This window comes from Pollachius pollachius (genome assembly GCF_949987615.1).
Source record: "Pollachius pollachius genome assembly, chromosome: 14".
NCBI lineage: Eukaryota > Metazoa > Chordata > Actinopteri > Gadiformes > Gadidae > Pollachius > Pollachius pollachius.
The window spans coordinates 9,252,027-9,274,676 of record NC_136947.1 but is presented as its reverse complement, the minus strand read 5'-3'; the positions used below and the strand labels follow the sequence as shown (position 1 = coordinate 9,274,676).

At 46.9% G+C, this 22,650-nt stretch overlaps 2 protein-coding genes across 2 annotated transcripts; one reads left to right on the top strand and one right to left on the bottom strand.

Moving 5' to 3' along the window:
• The first annotated feature begins 2,951 nt into the window (after nucleotides 1–2,951).
• slc39a6 (solute carrier family 39 member 6) lies at nucleotides 2,952–15,644 on the top strand. Its single transcript, XM_079750446.1, has 13 exons — nucleotides 2,952–3,088; nucleotides 3,843–4,055; nucleotides 5,404–5,601; nucleotides 6,049–6,445; nucleotides 6,530–6,686; nucleotides 7,228–7,317; nucleotides 7,951–8,120; nucleotides 8,625–8,813; nucleotides 9,130–9,211; nucleotides 9,466–9,822; nucleotides 10,132–10,212; nucleotides 10,619–10,809; nucleotides 13,856–15,644. The coding sequence occupies exons 1-13, from the start codon at nucleotides 3,021–3,023 to the stop codon at nucleotides 14,006–14,008; spliced, it is 2,346 nt and encodes a 781-aa protein (XP_079606572.1). The 5' UTR covers nucleotides 2,952–3,020; the 3' UTR covers nucleotides 14,009–15,644.
• Nucleotides 15,645–17,798: 2,154 nt separating this feature from the next.
• Nucleotides 17,799–22,424, bottom strand: LOC307086378 (uncharacterized protein). The gene is made up of 3 exons (XM_079751567.1): nucleotides 22,408–22,424; nucleotides 22,150–22,226; nucleotides 17,799–20,701 (listed from the first exon to the last, which is right to left on the bottom strand). The coding sequence occupies exon 3, from the start codon at nucleotides 20,542–20,544 to the stop codon at nucleotides 18,766–18,768; it is 1,779 nt and encodes a 592-aa protein (XP_079607693.1). The 5' UTR covers nucleotides 20,545–20,701; nucleotides 22,150–22,226; nucleotides 22,408–22,424; the 3' UTR covers nucleotides 17,799–18,765.
• Between the last annotated feature and the right edge of the window lie 226 nt (nucleotides 22,425–22,650).

Genomic DNA, 22,650 nt, shown 5'->3' with positions numbered 1-22,650 from the left:
CTGTTCACTGATCTCATTGTGAGGCCGACAGAGAAAGAAGAGAGATCACAGCCAAGAGATAAGAGAGATAAAGGTTATGGCTGTCTATCTGTTATCTGGTACGCTAATTAATACAGAAAAGACTGAATTATTACCACTACCTCTCAAATCGACTCTGGAAGGAGATGATTCGCCAAAATAACTCACTAATAATGACAGTATTATAGCATGAACTTAATATTAATGCAAAGGCCATGGCAGCAATCAAACACGCAACCCTGACTCGCTTATGTCTTTACACTCTGTCCACTGCCCCAATATCTCCAGATCTATGTCAAACCGGATCAATACCTGATCAGCCTGGTTGGCTGCTGGGACCACTTGGGTGTGTTTGTGTGTGTTTGTGAGTGTGTGTGAGAGAGAGTATGTGTATGTGTGTGTGTGTGTGTGTGTGTGTGTGTGTGTGTGTGTGTGTGTGTGTGTGTGTGTGTGTGTGAGTGTACGCGTGTGTGTGTATGAGTGAGAGTGTGTGTGAGTGTGTGTATGTGTGTGTATGTGTGTGTGTGTGTGTGTGTGTGTGTGTGAGAGTACGCGTGTGTGTATGAGTGAGAGTGTGTGTGAGTGTGTGAGTGTGTGTATGTGTGTGTGTGTGTGTGTGTGTGTGTGAGTGTACGCGTGTGTGTATGAGTGAGAGGGTGTGTGTGTGTGTGTGTGTGTGTGTGTGTGTGTGTGTGTGTGTGAGAGAGAGGTGAGGTCGACGCTGGTTGGTCACGGAGGTTCTGCGTGGAAGTGACGATCGATAGCGACAACATTATGGGATAGGTAGTGTATCAGTTGGGCCTGGTCTCTGTTTAGCCCCCCCCCGCAGTGTACATGGCTTAGTGCAGGCATTGGTGGTTGTAATTATCTTGGATAACTTGAGTTATAATGATATTCCATAAAAGTGATAACATAAATTGAGCGTGCTGCCAGGGAAATATACACGACCCGTGTCCGTTTAGTTGGGAAATACCTCCCCCTAGCGGCGGTTTATATAAATGCTCATGCTCTCTGGTGTGACTCAAACAGTAACTCAAACAGTAAAAGTACGGAGACGAAACTATAGGCATGAGCCGGGGAGGGCTGGGCAATGCCCCCGAAATATTTAAAGATCGTCCAAGGAAGAAAAGTTAATTTGAGAAAAGACAATAGCTAGTACGGCCGAGTGCTTATTACTCGTATAGTGAGCCCCTCACTTTTATTATAAGGTGGGTTTAAAATATAACGAAATTATAGGCTTAAAAGCTAATGCACATATTAAAGGAGAAATATTATACCACCAGGTGTGAGTGTGATTAGCCATTACAAGCAGTTTTGAAAATGTGCAGCTTCTGACATCACAGATGGGCGTGTCCACCTAGATGTGTGCTGGATTGATCAGTCTACCAGCCTACACAGTGGACTGTAGCAAACATTGCTCATCTTTCCGTCATACACCTAGGGTATAATGGCGCGTTCACATCGCTGGAAATGATGGGGAAAACATTTACGCGACGTCGGAAAGTTTGCGTAACGACACCTCATGACGCTGTTATGATTCTACTTCCGTTCGGCAACTCAGCCAAATTTTGATAACAGAATTGCCCAGTTGTTGACGTATGGTTTACTTGTGACGCGCATGAACATGGTGGAACATGAACGTTTTACTCAATATAAAATAATCAACCATTATATCACATACTTTAGCATACTATTGATTGACGTTGTAACGTCTGTTGGCATCGACTTTGGCTCAGTTTTAAACGTTGTGTACTGGTAAATCAGCTCTAGATGAGGGCAAGTGTAGCCTTCCATACAGTGACAATATAATGTGCTTCTCATAAATAAAAGCAAAAGGATAGTAGGTGATAGGCTACAAGGAAATAAAGGCGTTCAAACTTGAAACTGATCTTACTAAGTTCTGCTTAGTTCTGACTGGTTTTTATCGGATAAAAAAAAACCTGCTGTGAAGAACTTATAGATTCTGAACGGAATGCACATGAACGGTCGCTGTCGGTAACAAGTGACAGCATGAGCGTTATCACTGACGGAGCGTCTCATTATTACCAGGACCATGAACGCACCTTATGTCCTTTAACTCTTTTGTATTATAAATAAATGATTCAACCTGACAATTCCCTGTGTGAGAATGTGTAGCGAGGCAGGACATGTCTTTTGTATTTTTGTAGTGTTGTAAATCTTACTATCACTCCTTAAAAAAAAGACAAACATACAACATTGATCTTTAAAATAGATTTTGTAAACAAGTCCCAAACCCTTCTCCCGGCCTGAGAAGCTGCCTCCTGCCCCTTAGACTTCTGAAGACCCCCAGGTCTGAGGCTGTTATGGCAAACTGCCCGTTTCAGTTGTGTGTGTGTGTGTGTGTGTGTGTGTGTGTGTGTGTGTGTGTGTGTGTGTGTGTGTGTATGTGTGTGACAGAGAGAGAAAGAGATAGAGATAGAAAGATAGATGGATAGAGACAAACAGTCAGATAGACAGACATTTAGGCAGACAGACGTAAACAGGTAAAAATATACATAGATAGCTAGACAAACAGACAACTGAACCGACAGAAGGATGGACAGACGGACAGTTGTATTCTCCCATGAGGGAGGGGACATTAGAACGCAACAGTAGCTTTAAAACCCTGATGCAGAAACAGAAGACATTGACTATCCGACCGAATCCGGATGAATAAATGGAGGCCTGGAGCTTCTTCAAATAATCCCCTGTAACACCCTTAATCGATAAGCCTTCGCGCAAACACAAAACCACTTATATAAACAAAGGTGCTTCAGAAGTCCTGAATGCCAAACTTCCGACGGCCCAATCACAGGCCCCGCCGGCTGTCACTTGCTCCCAACGGCCCAATCACAACCCCCTCGCCCCGCCCGCTGTCATATGCTCCCCACGGCCCAATCACAGGCCTCGAATCGCCCCGCCTCTCCTCACCACGGCGCCCTTCCAGCCAGGCCCTACTTATTAGCGCTAGCTACAGCTAGCCTAGCACAAGAAGGCACAACATGAGGAGAAGACGGGCGTCTGGACTACAAAACAGAGAGAAAACCGTAACTAAGTCGCGCACTCAGTCGTAAGTATGTCCGAGTACAACCGAACACCGGTCGCTCACCCCAGAAACCGAGCACGGACGGCGGGGAGAGCGGACCGCCGCGGTCCGCTCTCCCCGCCGTCCGTACTCGGTTTCCGGGGTGAGCCCCTCTCTCCCGCTCTCTGTGTGCACACGGCACGGAGGTCCGCGGTGCAGGGTGCACTCATCCACCATGTGTCGCTCACTGTTTACGCCCCTATGTTGTTGTGTGTTGATGTGATCCACATCCCGACGCATGCTGCCTGCTGCCTGCCCGGTCGCCGTTTTTCCCACGTTTTGCGGGGATCACAAATGCAATCGTTGGCCATATGCAACCGGCTGTAGGTGTAGGCCCGAGGCACACTCTTCCTTCCACCGGTCGGGTTTAAGTACACGTAGTATAAGAGATTGCCGGAGTCAAAGGACTGGAGAAGGGGACAGATTAACAGCTGTGACACTTGCGTTGTTGTTGTTGTCGATACATTGTCGACTGTGTGTGTGTGTGAGAGAGTATCTGTATAGTATATTCCTCGGGGTGATCATGTGCCTTGTATCATGTGACTACCCCCCCCCACACGCACACACACACACACACACACACACACACACACACACACACACACACACACACACACACACCACCCGGAGGATTCATTTATTATTTACAGGACGTCAAACTGACCAACTAAGCTTGTTGACCACCCAGCGGGATTTACTCAACCACGCGTGACTACTTGTGTCGTGATGTATGAACCAGGGGTGTGATGGTTGGGAGGAGAGCAACGGCCGTGCTGGTGGTGGTCCTGTGCCTGTGGGGGGGCGGTGTGCCGAGCGGTGCCCTGGCCGGGGCAGTCGAGTGTCCCACGACTGAGGGGGTCGGACGCTCCAGGGCGGACATGCCGTCAGCTGTGGTGGACATCCAGAAGGCGGAGTCGAGCCAGAGACGCCACCTGGAGGCTCTGTTTAACCGGTGGGTTGGTGAGCGTCACACGACCACAGCCTTGATTTGTTTGCTAAAGAAATCCATGGAATAAACCCCCCCCCCCCTCTCCCCCCCCAAAAAAAGAGAATTGAGTCATTTTATTTTACAGTATGGCACACAGTATCAGTATCATAATGTAGCAACATCCAATGTTTAGGAACATATAGTTTCTTTCTGTAAAATAATATAAAAATTTGTTTCAAAAATGGTAAAACTAATACAGGGGATTGTCGAGAGATTGAGAGAAATTGAGATTGGGATGAGTGACTCCTATACCACATCCTGTGTTATAGGAGTCACTCATCCTGTTCAGACACTTCCCCTGTGGATGACTGGAGGCTAGTGTGGTTGGCTGCGTCTGTAGCGCTGGTGTTGTCTTTGAGTTGATCTCTCAGCCTTGGATTCTGTTTGTGTATATAGCATCCTTCAAACACAAAAGGCCCTCGGAGTGCTTGACGTAAGGAAATAAACCTCTCCACGGTGTCCCATGGTTGGAGGAGGATGTACGACGGGGTTGTTAACCACCTCCTGAAGTACATTATCTTTCAATGAAAGGACTCTTCTGATTGGTTGATCTTGTAACAACACAGTTTCCGTCAGCGATTAGATATTGGTTACTTTCATTCTTGCCGTTCAGCTGAAAGAAAAACACTCTTCCATGGTGCTTTGTGCATTACATTTTTTGCGTTGTCTGGGTAACAAGTGGTCGACTGTTGTTTTTAATATCGGATGTGTAGTTAATCGATAGAGGTGTCTCGGGAAGGAAATCATCACCTTTTTAAAAGAACAACTGATGAAGGATGATACCTCGAAAGAGACATGCTAAATAAACAAAATGGTAAAATAATAAATACGCCGGTAGAGACCGTTTATCTAATACAATCCTGAGAACGGAAAAGTTTTGAGCCCTGGCCTGAAGGGTTTGTGGGGGTTTGTTCCTGGTATGTGGTTAGTGGATGACCACTAAACGCTGGTTCCTCGTACCAGCCCACCGCCTCGGGGTCCGGCCCTCAATAGGGAGGGGGCTTGCATGTATATCTTGTACGTCTCCTGTGGATCAGTACGGATCATCGGGCGTAGCTTATGTAAACGTTATCCAAAGCCGCCGAGTTCACCGAAAACAGCCGTCCCACCCTCTAAAGCCCTAGAGGTTAAAAGCAAGGTTCAAAGGAACACAAAAACGCCGCTCCTATTCACCGACAACACAACAAAAATGTTCTCACGTCCCAATAAAACAAGAGGTAACGGAGGGAGCCTATTCAAATAAGATGTAAAAACTGTTCATTAACTAACAAGTTAATTGGTTGGCTAACGATGTTCCTGTTGACCCCTCCAGCTACGGGGAGAACGGGACCATCTCCCTGGCCTCCCTTAAGAGCCTGCTCCACAACATCGGCCTGGATCGCGTCCGGACCGTGACAGTCAAGCACCACCACCATCACCACCACAGTGACCATCCCCACGGCGACCATCCCCACGGCGACCATCCCCATGGCGACCATCCCCACGGCGATGACGATGCACACAACCTCAGGTAGCTGCGGCTAAAGGAGTCGATGTCGTGATGATAAAAGTTTGCAAGGGTATACGTCGTGGTTCTAGGTTAGGACTAGATGATGGGAGCTGGGTTCTTTGAGTGTTTCCTCCCATCACAACATTAATGGGTCGTCATGGTGATGGTGGAAATGACAACTATTACCATGGTTGTAGTGGGAAATCGTAGGATGGAAGTGCTATGAATACCAGACAGTTTGTCAGTGATTTTATGGTTCAAGGGTTCTGGGTTCGATCCCCACTCTGCAGTCAAAGCCGTAGGATGGCAGAAATGTAACCCCTATGTCTGCTCCTTGATGAGCCGATATAACGTAGAATCATGACATTGGCTTCTATCATTGGCCTCAGACGCAGGCGTTGACCAGTGGACCACATGCACTAGGGTTGTGTTGAGTTATGTTAGTTTTCCCACGATGCTCCGCTCCAGCCTGAAGCTCACGGACAGCCATCCGTCGATGGCAGCGGGGCTCTCCGACTCGCCAGAGCAGCAGGCTCCGTCCCTGGGGAGAGGACCGGGCGCCGGGCACCGCAGGCGCAGGGCCGACAGCGACGGCACTGCGTCATCCCCAGAGTCCGGTCCACCAGGGGCGGGGACCAGCACTTTGTCTGGGAACGGGCTGGATGGGGACCACCACCAGGACCATGACGACCACGATGAGCCCCATCACGACCATGATGACCACCATCGGGACCCCCCCCCCCTCCACCTCCACGGCAACAATCAAGACACTGATCACCAGGATCACGCCCACCACGATGGGCACCACCACCTGGGCCTGGGCGACCCCGACACGGCCCCCAACCGCAGTCTGAGCAGCACTGAGGTACTGTGAACACTCACACACTCACCTACTCACTCACTCACTGTGTGTATAGCAGTGCTCACGGCCCATGCCCCTCCCCCGCAGTGTCAGAACGCCTCGGAGGTCCTGAGGACCCACGGCATGGCCTGGGACGTGGCCCTGACGCTGGGGGACTTCCGCTACCTCTGCCCGGCCCTCCTCCACCAGATCTCCTCGGGGTCCTGCATCCTCCACCGAGACCCCGCCCGGCGCGGAGCCACAGGTCAGCACCCCCCCCCATCATATGATTGATACGATTCTACATACAATCGTATCAATCATATGATTGATACGATTGTATGTAGAGCGACAGAAATTCTTTGTAATTAAATAGTTTAGCCAGAAGTTGCTATTTCTTTTCAAAATAAACTTGCATTCTGAACTACACAGAACACTATCTAAGGCTGCATCGAAAGGTAACTTTGTGTCTGCTGCCATGTTGGCTCCATAGATATGAACAGACTACAAGCTTCGGTGGGTCGCATAGACGTCGTCGTCGTATTGCTGTCCCCCCCGTTCTCTGAGTGGTTCCTAAGCTGAAGCGATAATCGGATCCATGGAATCCAAGCTGCCTAGCAGCGTGAAATGAAATCGCACGCAAGGCAGCAAGGCTAATAAATTGTCTCCAATCAGAGAATCTCTTCCCTGATCGGTCTGGCAAACACATCTTGCCTGTCAATCACAGTTGGGAGAAATTCAACACAGCCGGTGAGTAATTGAAAAAGTAAGAGTGTAATTTGCAATTTCCTTTTTTCTCCTTCCAGGGAACGATTCTCACACGCACAACCACAGTCGTCACGGTAACCACGATCACGAAGACCGACGGGGGGACAGCCGAAAGAGCGTCGCCACGGGTACGATTTGGAACCCTCCGGTCTTTTCCACGCTGCGTTCGCTCCATACAGGGGAACCGGGAACAATTCCCCCTCCTTCAGAGACTCCGAAAGAGGGTCGCTGAGGTCGTACGGTCCCACGCAAACGTTATCTGGTATAAAGGTTCCGGTCGGGTCTGAGCCGGTGATGTATTCGGACTTCGATGACTTCTCACGATTCGGCGAATTGGCAATACACCACATCAACAACAAGATAAAAAAACAAAAGGCTTGCCACCTCGGAAGAATTGTTTATCTGACGGCCTCTGGGCTCAAGTCACAGCTTCTCGGATCTGTCGCTAAGCTTAAGCAATGTTATGGTTTATGGGTACGTTATGCCTTATGGGTGGGTTATGGTTTATGGGTATGTTATAACTTATGTGTGTTATGTATTATAGTTACATTGTACCTTTTTGTTTTGTGTGTGTCTTATGGTTTATGGGTTGTTATTTTTTTTTATCACATCATAGCGTGTGCGTGTGTGTGTGTGTGTGTGTGTGTGTGTGTGTGTGTGTGTGTGTGTGTGTGTGTGTGTGTGTGTGTGTGTGTGTGTGTGTGTTATGGTTTATGGGTATGTTATTCCTTGTGTGTGTTATGGTTTATCTGTATGTGCAGCGTGGGCGGGGGGCTTTGTGTCCATCACGGTCATCAGCCTGCTGTCTCTGCTGGGGGTCGTCCTCATCCCCCTCATGAACAAGGTGTTCTTCAACTTCCTGCTCAGCTTCCTGGTGGCGCTCGCTGTGGGCACGCTCAGTGGCGACGCCTTCCTCCACCTCATCCCCCACGTACGTCCTGGTACACCCCACAGTACACCTCACCCCCACAGGTCCAGCCCCCACATATGTCCTGACCTCGGCCCCTGCTGTTGTCATCTCACGACGGAACATGTGGAAGAGGATGCTAGAGAGGGCGGGACTTCCAATGACATGGGTTTAGAGGAGAGAGAGAGGGCGGGACTTCCAATGACATGGGTTTAGAGGAGAGAGAGAGGGCGGGACTTCCAATGACATGGGTTTAGAGGAGAGAGGGGGCGGGACTTCCAATGACATGGGTTTAGAGGAGAGAGAGAGGGCGGGACTTTCAATGACATGGGTTTAGAGGAGATTGTAAAGGTGTTTAGATATTGTGTATGTTTAAATATTGATGTTGGGTATTACTAGCTCCAGATGTTGTCAACATTTAGCTCCAGATGTGGTCCATGGTTAGCTCCAGATGTTCACATTTAGCTCCGGATGTTGTCCACGGTCACCTCCAGATGTGAGTCTCTAACATGCCTCCACCTTCTCCAGTCCCAGGCCACCCACCACAACCACCATGAGGGCGCTGGGCCGGAGGGGGTGGGACAGGGTCTCCACGGCGATGAGGAGGAGAACCTGGACGGCGTGTGGAAGGGGCTGACGGCGCTCAGCGGCGTCTACGTCATGTTCCTCATCGAACACTTCCTGACGCTGGGCAAGATGTACAAGGACCGCAAGAAGGTGGGACCTCCTCTGCCTGGGGTTCTTTGTTTCTGAAGCTTGTGTTGGGTTTGTTTTAGTATGTATTTATTTTTTACATAAAAAGAGAGGCATTTTAAATTAGCTGGAGGCCTGAATCACTGTTCATTGTCAAAGGGAAAAGTCAGAAGACTTTTAGTACTTAAGATCGTGTGTGCTGCTGTTTTGTTCTTTTAATGACACCCCTGCCTTCTAATTGGCCGCGGCAGAATGAAGTCAGCCGCTTGATGTTACTGGTTGTGTCCAGTGGAGGCGCTGCTGTGCTCGACGTTAAATGAATCCCCGTTCCTCCTTCCAGATACAGAAGAAGTGGGACTCTAGAGATAAGGATCTGGAGGAGGTTCCTGCCCTGGAGGAGAACCACCTCAAGCCCCACGAAGGTAAGGAGCCGCCGGGTTCTCCCCTCTCTGGGTTCTCCCCTCTCTGGGTTCTCCCCTCTCTGGGTTCTCCCCTCTCTGGGTTCTCCCCTCTCTGGGTTGTTCTCCCCTCTCTGGGTTAAGGTTAGGAGGGGGGGGGTGTTCAGGTGGTAGAGAGGGCGTTCAACCAAACGACTCAAAGGTTGTGTTTGAGGCAGCCGATCGAGAGGACGATGCTGATGAGGTCACCATGGCAACGCTGTGCTCCGGGTCCACAGACGCCGAGGCCAACGGGGGCGGGGCCCTGGCCGAGGAGCAGCAGCTCATGCTGGCGCCCGCAGAGTCGTCGGCGGCGGCGGCGGGCCACGCCCGCCCGCCAGACGCGGACTACACGGACCAGGACTGTGAGCACAAGTGTCACTCGCACTTCCACGACACGGTGGGCCAGTCGGACCACCACCATCACCACGACTACCACCACATCCTGCACCACCACCACTCGCAGAACCACCACCCCCACAGTCACGCCCAGAGCTACTCCCAGGAGCACTTTGAGCAGGTGGGCGTGGCTGCGCTGGCCTGGATGGTCATCGTGGGCGACGGCCTGCACAACTTCAGCGACGGCCTGGCCATCGGTGAGACCTGTGGGGTACTTTGGGGTTTGGCTGTCTGTTCTTGACTCCGTGCTTCTACGGGGTCTGGTGTAGCTGGTCCTGCTGCTACAGGGTCTGGTGTAGCGGGTCCTGGTCCTGCTGCTACAGGGTCTGGTGTAGCGGGTCCTGGTCGTGCTGCTACAGGGTCTGGTGTAGCGGGTCCTGGTCCTGCTGCTACAGGGTCTGGTGTAGCGGGTCCTGGTCCTGCTGCTACAGGGTCTGGTGTAGCGGGTCCTGGTCCTGCTGCTACAGGGTCTGGTGTAGTGGGTCCTGATCCTGCTCTTTTCTCAGGTGCTGCGTTCTCCGATGGTCTGTCCAGCGGTCTGAGCACGTCGGTGGCCGTCTTTTGCCACGAACTCCCCCACGAGCTTGGTACGCACCTTTTATTAGTCACTCTGAATTTAGGACGTGCATACTGCTAAATGAAGCTCAGTCATTTAGAAGTAAGCACCTCCTACTAAATATTCACTCTGTCATTTAGCAGTAGGCACCTCCTATATTCACCCAGTCATTTAGCAGTAGGCACCTCCTATATTCACCCAGTCATTTAGCAGTAGGCACCTCCTATATTCACCCAGTCATTAAGCAGTAGGCACCTCCTATATTCACCTAGTCATTAAGCAGTAGGCACCTCCTATATTCACCCAGTCATTAATTAGTAGGCACCTCCTATATTCACCCAGTCATTAAGCAGTAGGCACCTCCTATATTCACTCTGTCATAACGCAGTAGGCACCTCCTATATTCAGGAGCCTGAACGTGTGACTCCATTTCTCAGGGGACTTTGCGGTGCTGCTGAAGTCGGGCATGACGGTGCGTCAGGCCATCCTGTACAACGTGCTGTCTGCCATGATGGCCTACCTGGGCATGGTCGTGGGCATCGTCATCGGCCACTACGCGGAGAACGTGTCCATGTGGATCTTCGCCCTGACGGCCGGGCTCTTCATGTACGTGGCCCTGGTGGACATGGTGAGAACTGCGCTCGTATCGCACAGACCTGTGGTTCTCAAATGGGAGAACGCGTCCCCCTTGGTATACTGAGAATTTAAAATAGTAATACAAAAGAATAATAACTATCAAAGCTAACTATCAAAAATCGCCCTGAGCAAATTTAGATTCTGAAAGCTAGACAATAGAAAATCGATAAATTGAACAAGTGGTCGAAATGTAAATCAGAAAACAAGGAGAAAGGAGAATCTGTGAAAAAGAGCGCATCAAGAAACACTCAAATGTCGTCTTTTGTGGGAGAAATCAGCCAACAGTTGCATGAAGCACAGCCCAATGTTCCTCACACATTTTTGATTATTTGCAACCTTTTAATGTTCATGTTGACACTGCCAAATAGAACACTCAAACATTATTCATGTTAATTTAAAACAAATCAATGTGGGGGTACTTGGCTGAAAAGGTGTCTAGTAGAAACGTCTGAGAACCACGGTCATAGACCAAATAGAAGGACCTTCTGAAGACCCTCGTGCAGACCCTTCAAGCAGCCAGACGTCAAACCATTTGAGCGGTGGTCGGTGAGAACGGTCGGTAATGTCCATTCGACAAAATAACGATGTCGTTCACAAAGAGTTTCAAGATCAGTGGAAAAGAAAAAAAAAAAGATGACGTTGACTTAAAGGAAATAAAGCATTTAGTGGTAAGTATTTACATTTTACATTTGCATTCATTTCATTAAGCAGACACTTTTATCCAAAGCGACCTACAATATGTACATTGGGCAGAAGAAAGAGAAACCACAATGTAACTCTGTCGGTAGTTATGCTGTTCATAGAAACATGCCGAGCACTAACGAGGGGTGTGAAGGTTCACTCAGCTCACGATTCGATACAATTCACGATATTGGGTTCACGATCCGATATTATAACGCTATTTTGAACATAACTGGAATGAAGAAAATGTATGACTGAAAAAATATTGTCTATTTTAAAGACACAAAATATGCAAAACAATGCCATTTGCCCTATATTTCCATTTCTTATGAAATTGTAAACAAGATGTGTTATGGTAATATGGTATAGACTAATCATCTTGTCATAAATTACAATAAACAAAGTTTTTGTTATGCTTTTTTGCCACGACAGTACCATGTCAACTCGCCTCGCCAAATCTGGTACCTGGTACTTTTTTAGTGTCACCTCCATCGAGGTTCCATAGGAGCTGAACCGGTACTTTTGTGTGACGTAAACAGGCTGCTGGACACTAATTGGCAAGAGATTTACGCCACTGGACGAGTGTGACGTCCGAGCCTGACACCCGACACCAGGTGTTGGGTGTCGAAAAATGGAATTTCCGTCTGAAATCGCAGCCCCTCTCCCCGTTATAGCAGTGTTTATATCATATCTTCACAAGATGAGACACTTAACACAGAAAGCGATATGTAAGATTTCTTCTTCTGAGGAAAAGAGGGTTTATAGTTTATAGGAGTGTTTAATATCATATCACAAGATGAGCAACTTGTCACGGAAAGCAATGTTTTATCTTATAGGCGACCCACAACCTAAGATATCCCACTCACGATAATGAACTACGAGGGCACTAAAATACATAATAGTTTACAAGTCATAAATATATGCATGATGTGACCCTAGAAAGCACAGACGGAATAAGAGACGGGGTGCGATTTTCAGACCGGGATTCCATTTTCAGCACGACACCGGCATCTTTAAATACTAGCGTCAGCGTTCAGTCAACAAAAGTGATTGATTATTGAACACTGAAGGATCAGCGCACAAGAACACGCAGTGGGCTGTGACAGAGGTGGAGACGCTTCTGTGTGTAGCCCTGTCTGTTTATGTGTCTCGTTGACAAGCATGCGCAGTTTCGCGCATGCGTGCAATGCAACCACGTTGAAGAGGTACTTTTTTAGATGGAAACATGACGTGCCAGGAACCGAACCAAGTCGTGCCGCGCTAAGTCACGCGAGTTGAGCTAGTACTGTCAATGTCGGTGCAAACTTATGTCCATAAATAAAGTGTGAAAAAAAAAATTAAATAATGATATCGCAAACCACTTTTTTGTCTCAACGCATTTCGTCACGTTTTAATATCGCCATATTTCGTGGCACGACATATAGTCACACCCCTAGCACTAACCATCGCTAGTGACACGCATCACTACTAGAGTTGGTATCTCGGGGTGCCAGAGTTTGGTGCCAACTCTGGGGTGCCAGAGTTCTTCAGGGCGGCGAGACATGAGAAAAAAATGAATAAAAATTAAAATATCTTTAAAAACACCCAAAGATTTCAGAAATGTTTAAAATAACAAATATCTTTAAAAACACAATCTTTTGGGAAGTGGGGGCGTAGCTGTTTATTTGTTCTCTGATAGGGGGCTTTCCGTCACACTTTGAAAACCCCTGCTTTAAGAGAAACCATGGTCCATGTATTTGTCTCTGTCTAGTGATGAGCGGGCACTCAGAGGTGGACAAGTTTGGCTGTCAAGCCCTCAGCTGCACCTGTTAGTTCTTCAGGTGATGTTGAAGAGCTGACCGTGTGCCGTAGTCACCTGCTGCCCCTCCCCCCCTGCTGCCACCGAAGTCTATAGGGCGCCCCCTGCTGGCCACCGGCAGCTAATGCACCCCGAGCGCCCACGGAGGAACCATTGTGTTGGTTTCTTTAAAGATGACATATACCACCCGGTGTGAGTGTGATTAACCGTTTTGAAAATCTGCCTCTTCTGACATCACAAGTGGGTGTGTCCACCTAGATGTATAACGGATAGATGAGCAGCGTTTGCTACAGTCCACTGGGTAGGCTGGTAGACTGATCCATCCAGCACACATCTAGGTGGACACGCCCACTTGTGATGTCAGAAGAGGCAGATTTTCAAACGGATTGTAAAGGCTAATCACACCTGGTGGTACAATATGTCACCTTTAACGTCTGGTCATTGGGCTTTCCCTCGAAACGGGACGTGTTGGTTGTTGTTCTCCGTCGCAGAGCACAAATAGTTTTTTTTGCTGCTGTACCAAAATAAAGCCGTTGCCCTGGTGACCTTTGACCCCCAGATGCCGGAGATGCTGCACAACAACGCGGGCGAGCAGGGCGTCGGCCACTGCGGCTTCTTCCTGCTTCAGAACGCCGGCATCCTGCTGGGCTTCGCCATCATGCTGCTCATCGCCGTGTTCGAGCACAAGATCCAGCTGGACCTGGGCTACTGAGTCCGGCTCCGGCATTAATCCGCTCCGGTCCACATCTTCCCCACAGCTCCCCCCCTCCCTCCCCTCCGGCTCCTCTCCTATGCCTTGTTATAAGTAAATTTTTTATTTATGTTTTAGTTTGTGTCCGTGTTCTCTGCTCCATCGCTGGCCGCTGGCATTCTGCGCGCTCTCAGAGGGTTCTGGAAGAGTCTCCCTTCCGGCTGACAGAAGCCCACCTGTCCTAGAACGTGAGACCCTACCTGAGCGGACGGCAGCTCCAGTACACTGAGGTGATATGGACCTAGGATACTGATACGGGAACCCTGGTCCAATACTATTACAGCTCGCTACTTACACTGCACTGTAGACCCAGTCGGGCCAGCACAGGTAGAACCCGGTCCTCTTCAAGTACTGGAGACCCAGTACAGTTACAACCGGGTACTGGGGACCCAATACAGTTACAACCGGGTACTGGGGACCCAGTAGAAGTAGAACCCGGTACTCATCAAGTACTTTAGACCCAGTACAGTTACAACCCGGTACTGAACTGCTGTAGTACTGTGTAGTCCTGTACCCTAAAGGGGTCCAGTAGGGTACATCTTGAGACTGATACAGTACTGTAGGCCCGGTACAGGTACATAGTGGTGCTGTACCGGGATTTCATGTCATGACAAACCGCGTTACATTTGTATGTACATTAAGATCACCAAATGTTTTTTTTAAAGTGTTTTTTATGTAGTCATACAAAGGTCATGTTTTTTTTGTAGTCTTGCAATACCTAAACCATTCTGTTTGTATTGAAACACTTGTCTATGAGGACGTATTTGATGGTATCAAAGTGTATTTAATATGATTGATTTTTCAGCCATTAATCGATATCCTTGAAGCCTCCAGAGCGAGTCATCTGACCTGTGTTGGGTATGAAGGCCTTTTCCAGGACCAGTATTTACAAGTCGGAAAACTGCTCATCTTTATTTGATTAAATGAATAAGATGGCGCAGACTAAACTGTATTCTTTTTTTTTTTTTTGTCACTTTGAACCAACTGATTTTAGTTCCTTTAGGGGCTGCTGAGGTGAGGACTGTTCGGGTGTAGGTTTAAGTTGTAAACACTGTAGCTGATTCCCTGCACTGTGTTGCTTGTTACTGCTTGAAGTTTTTGTTGAAAAATTTAAATACATCTCATCGGAACAATGGCAGGGCATGTCTGAAATAACGGTGTAACGGGCTTATAATGGTAGAAAGAAATGACAGACTTGCATTTGGGCATGCATGAGTCGCTAATGTACAAATACAAAAGTGACTGGCTTGGTGTCTAAACCATAATCAGACGTTACATTTCAACCCTACAATATCACCCCTCCCCCAACATGAACTACTACTGAGTTGTGTTCAACGCAACTGCAACGCAAAATAAAAGGACGTTGGACACTGTGATCCTTGTGCTATTGTGTTTTAGAGCGATGTTTTATTTTATCGCGTCTGTCTTCTGTCTGCTGTTAGCGCTCCACTGGGAAAGCCTACTGCTGTTAAACTAAACGCTCCTCTCCTACCAACTACCCAGTATAGATACTGCTTCTTATTTTTACTTTGCTTCTCATGCCGACTGTTAATCGTACCGGGTGTGTGGGCCGCTTGGTGTGTTTGTGTTTGTGACATTCCAGAACAGAATAAAGCTGCTTGCTTAGCCGAGCACGGCTCCGCTTTCATGAGCGCATCGACGCCGAAGCCTTCAACTGATTTTTAATGACGGATCACTACAGCAGTGGTTCTCAAATGGGGGTACTTTTGAGTACAGCAGAGGGTACTCAGATTTTATTTTAATATTTAAAATAAGATGACTTATTTTTTTCCCCCCTGAGCAAGTTTACATTTTGAAAGCTAGACAATAGAACATCTAGAAAATGGACAAGTGGTTGAAAAGTAAATCTGAAAACATGGAGAAAGGAGATTCATTGAAAAAAGCACATCCAGAAATACCAAAATGTCAGATTCATGGGGATTATATTTTAATAGGATTCACCTCTACATGCTCTGACCCTCCCCTGGTGTTGGGCTTCTTTTATGGGGAGACATTAGCCAACAGTTGCATGATAGAGCGCACATTAATTATTTTTGTTAATTTAACCCAAAAATTCAAAACAAATGTATTCAAAAAATGTTTTGCGCTTGTGAAGGAGGTACTCTGGAAAATATCTTGGGGGGGGAGGGGGGGGGTACACTAGTAGCAAAAGTTTGAGAGCGATTGCCCTAGACAGAGTATGCCTTGTCAATCAAACATTCTTACTAACGATAGGTAGGCCAAGTATGGGGACTGGGAAATGGATCGGCGGGTAAGGGAAAACAAAACCAGTTAATTTTTTTAACCCACATAAGGTTTTATTTAAGGAGTCAAATTTTGTAATTTCTATTTGTTAATTATTTCTGTTCCAAAAAATGTATTGTATTGGATATTTGACACTGTTTGATTAATGTTGTTAGGAAAATGAAGGGCTTTGGCGGGGGGCGATAAATGTTAGCTGTCAGGGCGCACTCACACTAAGCCATCTGTACCGTGCCCAAGTCCGTTTCACTCCTAGGGTGACCAGATCCCAATTCACCAGAAGTGGGACAAAGACTACGTTTGTGCGGGACAAAGTGTGTGGGGGGGGGGGGAGGAGGAGGAGGCGACCTGGGACCTTCAGTGGGGGTTTCAGTCCGCAATAACAGATAATCCCCCGTTCCCCCCTTGTCCGTTCTATTTAGAAACATATTTGATAAACGTGTTTTATTTCGCTTATTTAGTTATATGTCATAATTAATTAAGGCCGCCACCAGAGGGCGCCTTCAACGTATTTGCCGCCCTAGGCGATTGACTAGGATCGCCCTTGCATTGCTTCTTGGTGGTGGGCGTGCCCTTAACCTGCGTCCGAGACCAAGTTTCATTGACATGATCAAACAACCTGCCCCTCCCCCTGATGACAGCCCTGCTGTCTCCGCACGCAGCTATTTGATAAATGCTAGATGATAAATCACGCATTTCCAAAAAAAAAAAAAAATCGAGTCTGACTGTCAATAACAATGCGGGACAACGTCTCAATTTGCGGGACGCGTTCAAAGTCATGGAAATGCGGGACTGTCCCGCACAAAGCGGGACATCTGGTCACCCTATTCACACCTGTACCGTGCTCAAGTCTAGATCGTTTGGCTAGTGTGAGCACGCCAACCGTACTCAAGTCCACTTCAACTCCGTGGCCTAAGCACACTTGGGAGAGGTGTGCTCAGGCCATGGTACGGATGCTAATGAGCCGACACGCGCACGGCTACGCAACTTGAGCTGGGTGACGTATAGTCCATGCGACCCTTCTTTCCCATTAAACAATAAACATGACGGCAAACGTATCACGTTGGTGCGATAGTGAAGTTGAGTTTTTGATCAAAAATACCCCGTTCGTCACGGCGCGGGCTGTCTTGGTTCACTGGAGAAGGCGGGGCTGCGCACGGAGTCTAGACCTCTTTAGAATAATTTGCACACTCCCGAATGTTTTTATTTTTTTTTATGAATGAAGACACCCGCATGCTGACCACTTGTTTTTTATCTCGATAAAAGCCTCGTAAGGACAGCTCATCTGCGTCTCTCGTAGATCGCACCATCTTTCAACGTTTTTGTTTAATACGACCGCATCACGTTCTCTCACATGATCAGCAGCTCGCGGATCAAGTTAGAATTTAACTGCTCATATCGCTGCGTTGTCTCTGGAGACAGCGCAGCAACACCACACAGAATATACAATGGGCATCAATCAAATAAAAAGGTTTAAAGCCAACACAGATCATGGTAATCATCTTTAATTCTCTTTTAGGTAACACGCATGCTTCAACATGATTATACTTTAGTAAATATTGTTTTAGAGCCTTGGTTCTTGTCCTATAATACAGGGGTTCTAAACCTTTTCACTTCAAGACCCAAAGGAGAAATATGTGTCTCCCCGGGACCCAAACTTAAAAATAATGCATCATGAATTGCCATAACATCTACATTGATAAACTTATGATGAAGAACACAACAAACCATGAATTAAAAAATAATAAATGTATTTATCTCATGATGAAAGTACATCACAGTCATAATCATAATAATGTGCTGAAGTGTGTGTTACGTACACATAAGAATTTGCACAATTAACTTGAAAAGTTAGGACACAGAAGCAGTAAGTCAATACACTCAGTGACTCTTTTCCAGCTGGAGTGGGGTATGCGGCCAAGCATATGAAGTACACAGAACAACAGAAATGAAATCAAAATCAGGGTAATAAACTCAAAATCAGGGTAATAAACGTATTTTTTCATTTCAACATCATGATCTAGACTGAGTGAATCACAGAAGTCTCACTTCAATGTTACCTCAGCCAGAGAGTGAACAGGTTGTCGGGTACAGATTAACAAGAAGAGAGGGGGGGGGGGGTGACAAGCAGTGACGCAAGGAAGAACGCTCCTCTATTTGAATTAGGAAAATGCATTCACACATCAATTTACTCTGCAAATACCCAATAAGGAAGAAGGTTTAAAAACATTGCTATCAATTTCATTACTCTGTTAATTCTCATCAAGCGCATCCTTGTAATTAAATCAAATCAAGTATAGATTATCGGAAAATAAGCCCTGACAGGGTGAACCGGACACCGACGCGGTAAATTGTCAAAAAATAATTGATCGCTGGAAGTCAGGAATGCCCATGCAAGTTAACAGAACATTCTACAGCATTGAGAAGAGCCGTGTAATAATATATATTACCTATATTTACTTCTTTTTTGGGGGGTTTGCGCTGGGAGAGGTACAAACCACTGGACTGTCCTGCCGCAAAATTGAGTGTAACGTTTCCCCGCTAGCAACCTCCCCCTTTGTAATGGCCTTTTTCTTCAGATCCTGGAGTTTATTGATGCGGTCCTGGAAGCCAGGCTTGCCCTCTGACTTCTCTCCCTCTATCAGCAGGTCGATGTATTCAGCTGTTGAGAGTTGATCGGGCCTCAGAGCGATCTCCTTCAGGGTGTTGAGACACTGGGCTGAGCACTCCATCAGCCTGACCACCTCATGCTCTAGGAGGTCGTACTCCAGCTCCATCTGTTTGATGATGTCACCAACGGACATGGCTTTCTTAGAGGCCCTCTCATACTGTTTTTTCAGCTCCTCGTACGTTCGTTTCTCTTTCACCGTCTCAGAACCCCAGTAGAAGTCCTCGAGGGCATGCTTCGTTGTAGGGCACTTGCCTTTGCATTCCTTGCAGTTACCAGACCAGGTAAAGACCTCACAAAAAAAATTTGTCACGGGAGGAATTGTGGGAATAAACGTTACCACAGACTTAACCAGGTCAAAACCCTGCTTTACCCAGCATGATTTGTGGCAAGTGACATTACATTGCTCACAGTTCATTGAGTATTCTTCGGTTTTAACTTTAACAGGCCTTGTGATGCTGACCTCATAATCGAATTCCGAATTGTCTGTGATAGCTGACTTGTGTGTTTGGAGAATTTGAGATTCTTTTTTAATCTCCTCAAGTTTAGTTAAGGCCAATTTCACCTGAATCTCGATATTCTCAATGGAGATCTCCAGCTGAGCTCTCTGTCTGAGCACCTCCTTGGTTAAGGTCAAGCTCTTGGTCTCAATGACGTTAAGATCAGAAAAGAATTTTTCCATGTTTTTGGTTCCCATGCCCCAACGCTTTTTATTGTCTTCTTCTTCCTCATCATCATCATCATCCTCATCATTGTTCCCATCTTCTTCAATGTCATCCCCCTCATCTTCGTTGTTTGCACCAACTATCATTTTGTCAGAGTTATTGAACTTGAAGTGAATTGGTAAACCATTTTTCGTTTTAGGACATGGGACCCCAAACTCTTTGATCGCCCCGAGAACCAGAGGTTTTGTGTTATCTGCAAATGTCACCAGAATCCGGATGTTCTCTGCCACATCTTTGCCAAATATGCGGAGCACCGAATCAAAGACGTATTTCTGTGTCGTTGTAAGCCGAGCTAAAGACGCTTGGGCCACGAAGCAGATGGCATCAATCTCGCTGACTCCACCTTTAGCCGAGAATAAGTTTTCTAGCTGACTCATAATCAACCCATCTCTTTCTATGCCTCTCGTGTCTCCGAAACCCGGCGTGTCCACAATAGTGAGGGAGTAGTTGATCTGGAAGCCCTCTCGGTGGTTGAGCTTGTACACGGTGACATTAGAGGTCTGGCTGTGAGCCTGAGACTTGGCCGTGCCTTCGTCTACCAACTTGAATCTAAAGGTGTCGTCCCATGTGACCCCCAGGATGTAGTTGATCATCCTGTTGACCAGGGTGGACTTCCCCGCCCCAGTGGCTCCTAGAACCATGATGGTGCGGTTCTTTTTACCAAAGTCTTTTCCAAATATGAAGCTTTTGCATCCCTCTATCTTCATGGACTGGGCTTCCAGAGGAAGAGCGTAAACGTCCAGAGTACCTGAAGGTCCTTTAATCTTAATGCCTTCTATCTTAACAGCTTCTGCCAACCGCTTAGGGTGGGACGAAAACACTGTTTTCAAAGTATTAAGCATTGTAGCAATATTTGTTAACTTCTCAGATTTCTGACTAATTCAAACGGTTGTGAGATCTTCTGAGGAGTTGAGAAGATAGCAGGAATGCCCTGACAATCAACAGTTGGTCCCCTGTCTGAAACCAGGTTGATCCTTGTAGAAATATCCCTGATGTGATCTGCAAATGAGACACAAACATGTCAGGAAAACCTCTGCATGTTTGTGTATATACATATATATGCGTGTGTGTGTGTGTGTGTGTGTGTGTGTGTGTGTGTGTGTGTGTGTGTGTGTGTGTGTGTGTGTGTGTGTGTGTGTGTGTGTGTGTGTGAGAGAGAGGGAGAGAAAGACTGTGAGTGAGTGAGGGGAACAGAGTGATTTTGAAACTGAACAACCTTCTCCCTCCCTGAGTTTCTCAGCCATTTAGAATTGTTGCATTTCACACAGCTGTTATTGACAGCCAAAATGATTATTCAATTAAATGATGCAAATGTCGCCCTCTATAGGTGGATGTTAAGTATGCAGCCAGATTTGCTGCGGTACACAATGGAAAAAAACACGACGAGATCCTCACATGCGTAGGCCTACAGGCGAGTTCACATGTCCTAATCTGTTCTGAAAGTGAGTGTGTGGATAGCATTTTACAAAACACGTAAAAAAAGTAAATTATGTATATTTGTGCATCGTGACATTTTCGTGTGGATATCCTTTTACAATGGATAAGTAAACATTATTTATGCTTCGTTGGACACGTAATGTGAAGCGTAAGTGTGGATATCATTTTAGCAGCCACAAGTAAAAGATCTCTTTGTGGAAATTGATTGCAAAGCACAAGGAAAAAACATTGTGGATTATGGTAGACCTACACGCAACGTGAATCGTCTTCTGTGGGTTAGGCCTACGCATAATCAGGTCTTGCGCATTCACATTTTACAGCACATCAGTGTGATATATTGGACAAAAATCCACAAAGAAAAATGAGCAACTTACAAGAGCCATGCCATCCACAAATGTGTAAAAATGATTGTGGAAACAATTTTACAAGACGGCAGACATTCTGCTATGTGGATCGTGCAATGTCAGTGTGAATAACATTAGACTACGAGGCGCAACTACCAAATGTTGTGGATCGCGGTACACGAAACGCGAATCGTCTTCCGTGGGTTGCGCATAATAAAGTTTAATAAAAACTTCCATAGATTCCCTGAACCAATCATGGAAGAAATGCCCTGTTTGTCAGAAATTAGCGCCTAAAAACGAATTGTCTCATTACGGAGGCCGGCGCAGTCTCAACCATTACAGATATTCTCACACACCATTTCACTCAGTAGCCTTATAGTAGACTTATAGGTTTGCTAGGGCATTTTTAACAGATACACGCAAATGATAGTTAACCATTACTTATAGTGTGTGTGTGTGTGTGTGTGTGTGTGTGTGTGTGTGTGTGTGTGTGTGTGTGTGTGTGTGTGTGTGTGTGTGTGTGTGAAACAAAATGTAATGTTCCAAAACTAATGTTAACCTAAATACATATAACTGTTTTAGTCTGTGCTGTAGCAGGTCAATAAAGGTTTAATCATAGCAGTTGTGAGGTGGCCCATACTTTACAATACAATGACGTGAACGCACCTGGTTGTATCGGTCAGGTCCAGGTCCAGGTCCAGGGTCAACCTTCAACACTGAGATACGACCAGCTTCGGGTAGACCTAGTGAAAAGCTCAGTGTTAAATACCGCACTTGTTATAATATAAATCACAATGAATCGCCCATCCATTCCGTCCACTCGAGTGATAACGTTCCAAACGGGGGCACCAAATCAGTTCCACCCGCAACAACTTTATTGTATTAGGTGTCAATATAACTGATCAAAGAACGTTTCGGTCCTACCTTGGCTGTCCCGCCTGGAGCAGGATGAGAGCTCAGTCTCTCCACGCGCCTCTTAAAGAGCTGAGCTTGGTGGGCTACACCCAGGAGGGGGGGGGCTAGCTCATTATTTGAAGCCACTCCATTTCTAAGAAATGCTCCGGTTTCCCCCCACATTGTAGATGAACAACGCAAGTGGAGTCGGTACCTGAACGCTACACTGTCTGATGGGTTCATGCAGAATTGTGCATTTCTCCACGGGGCTCA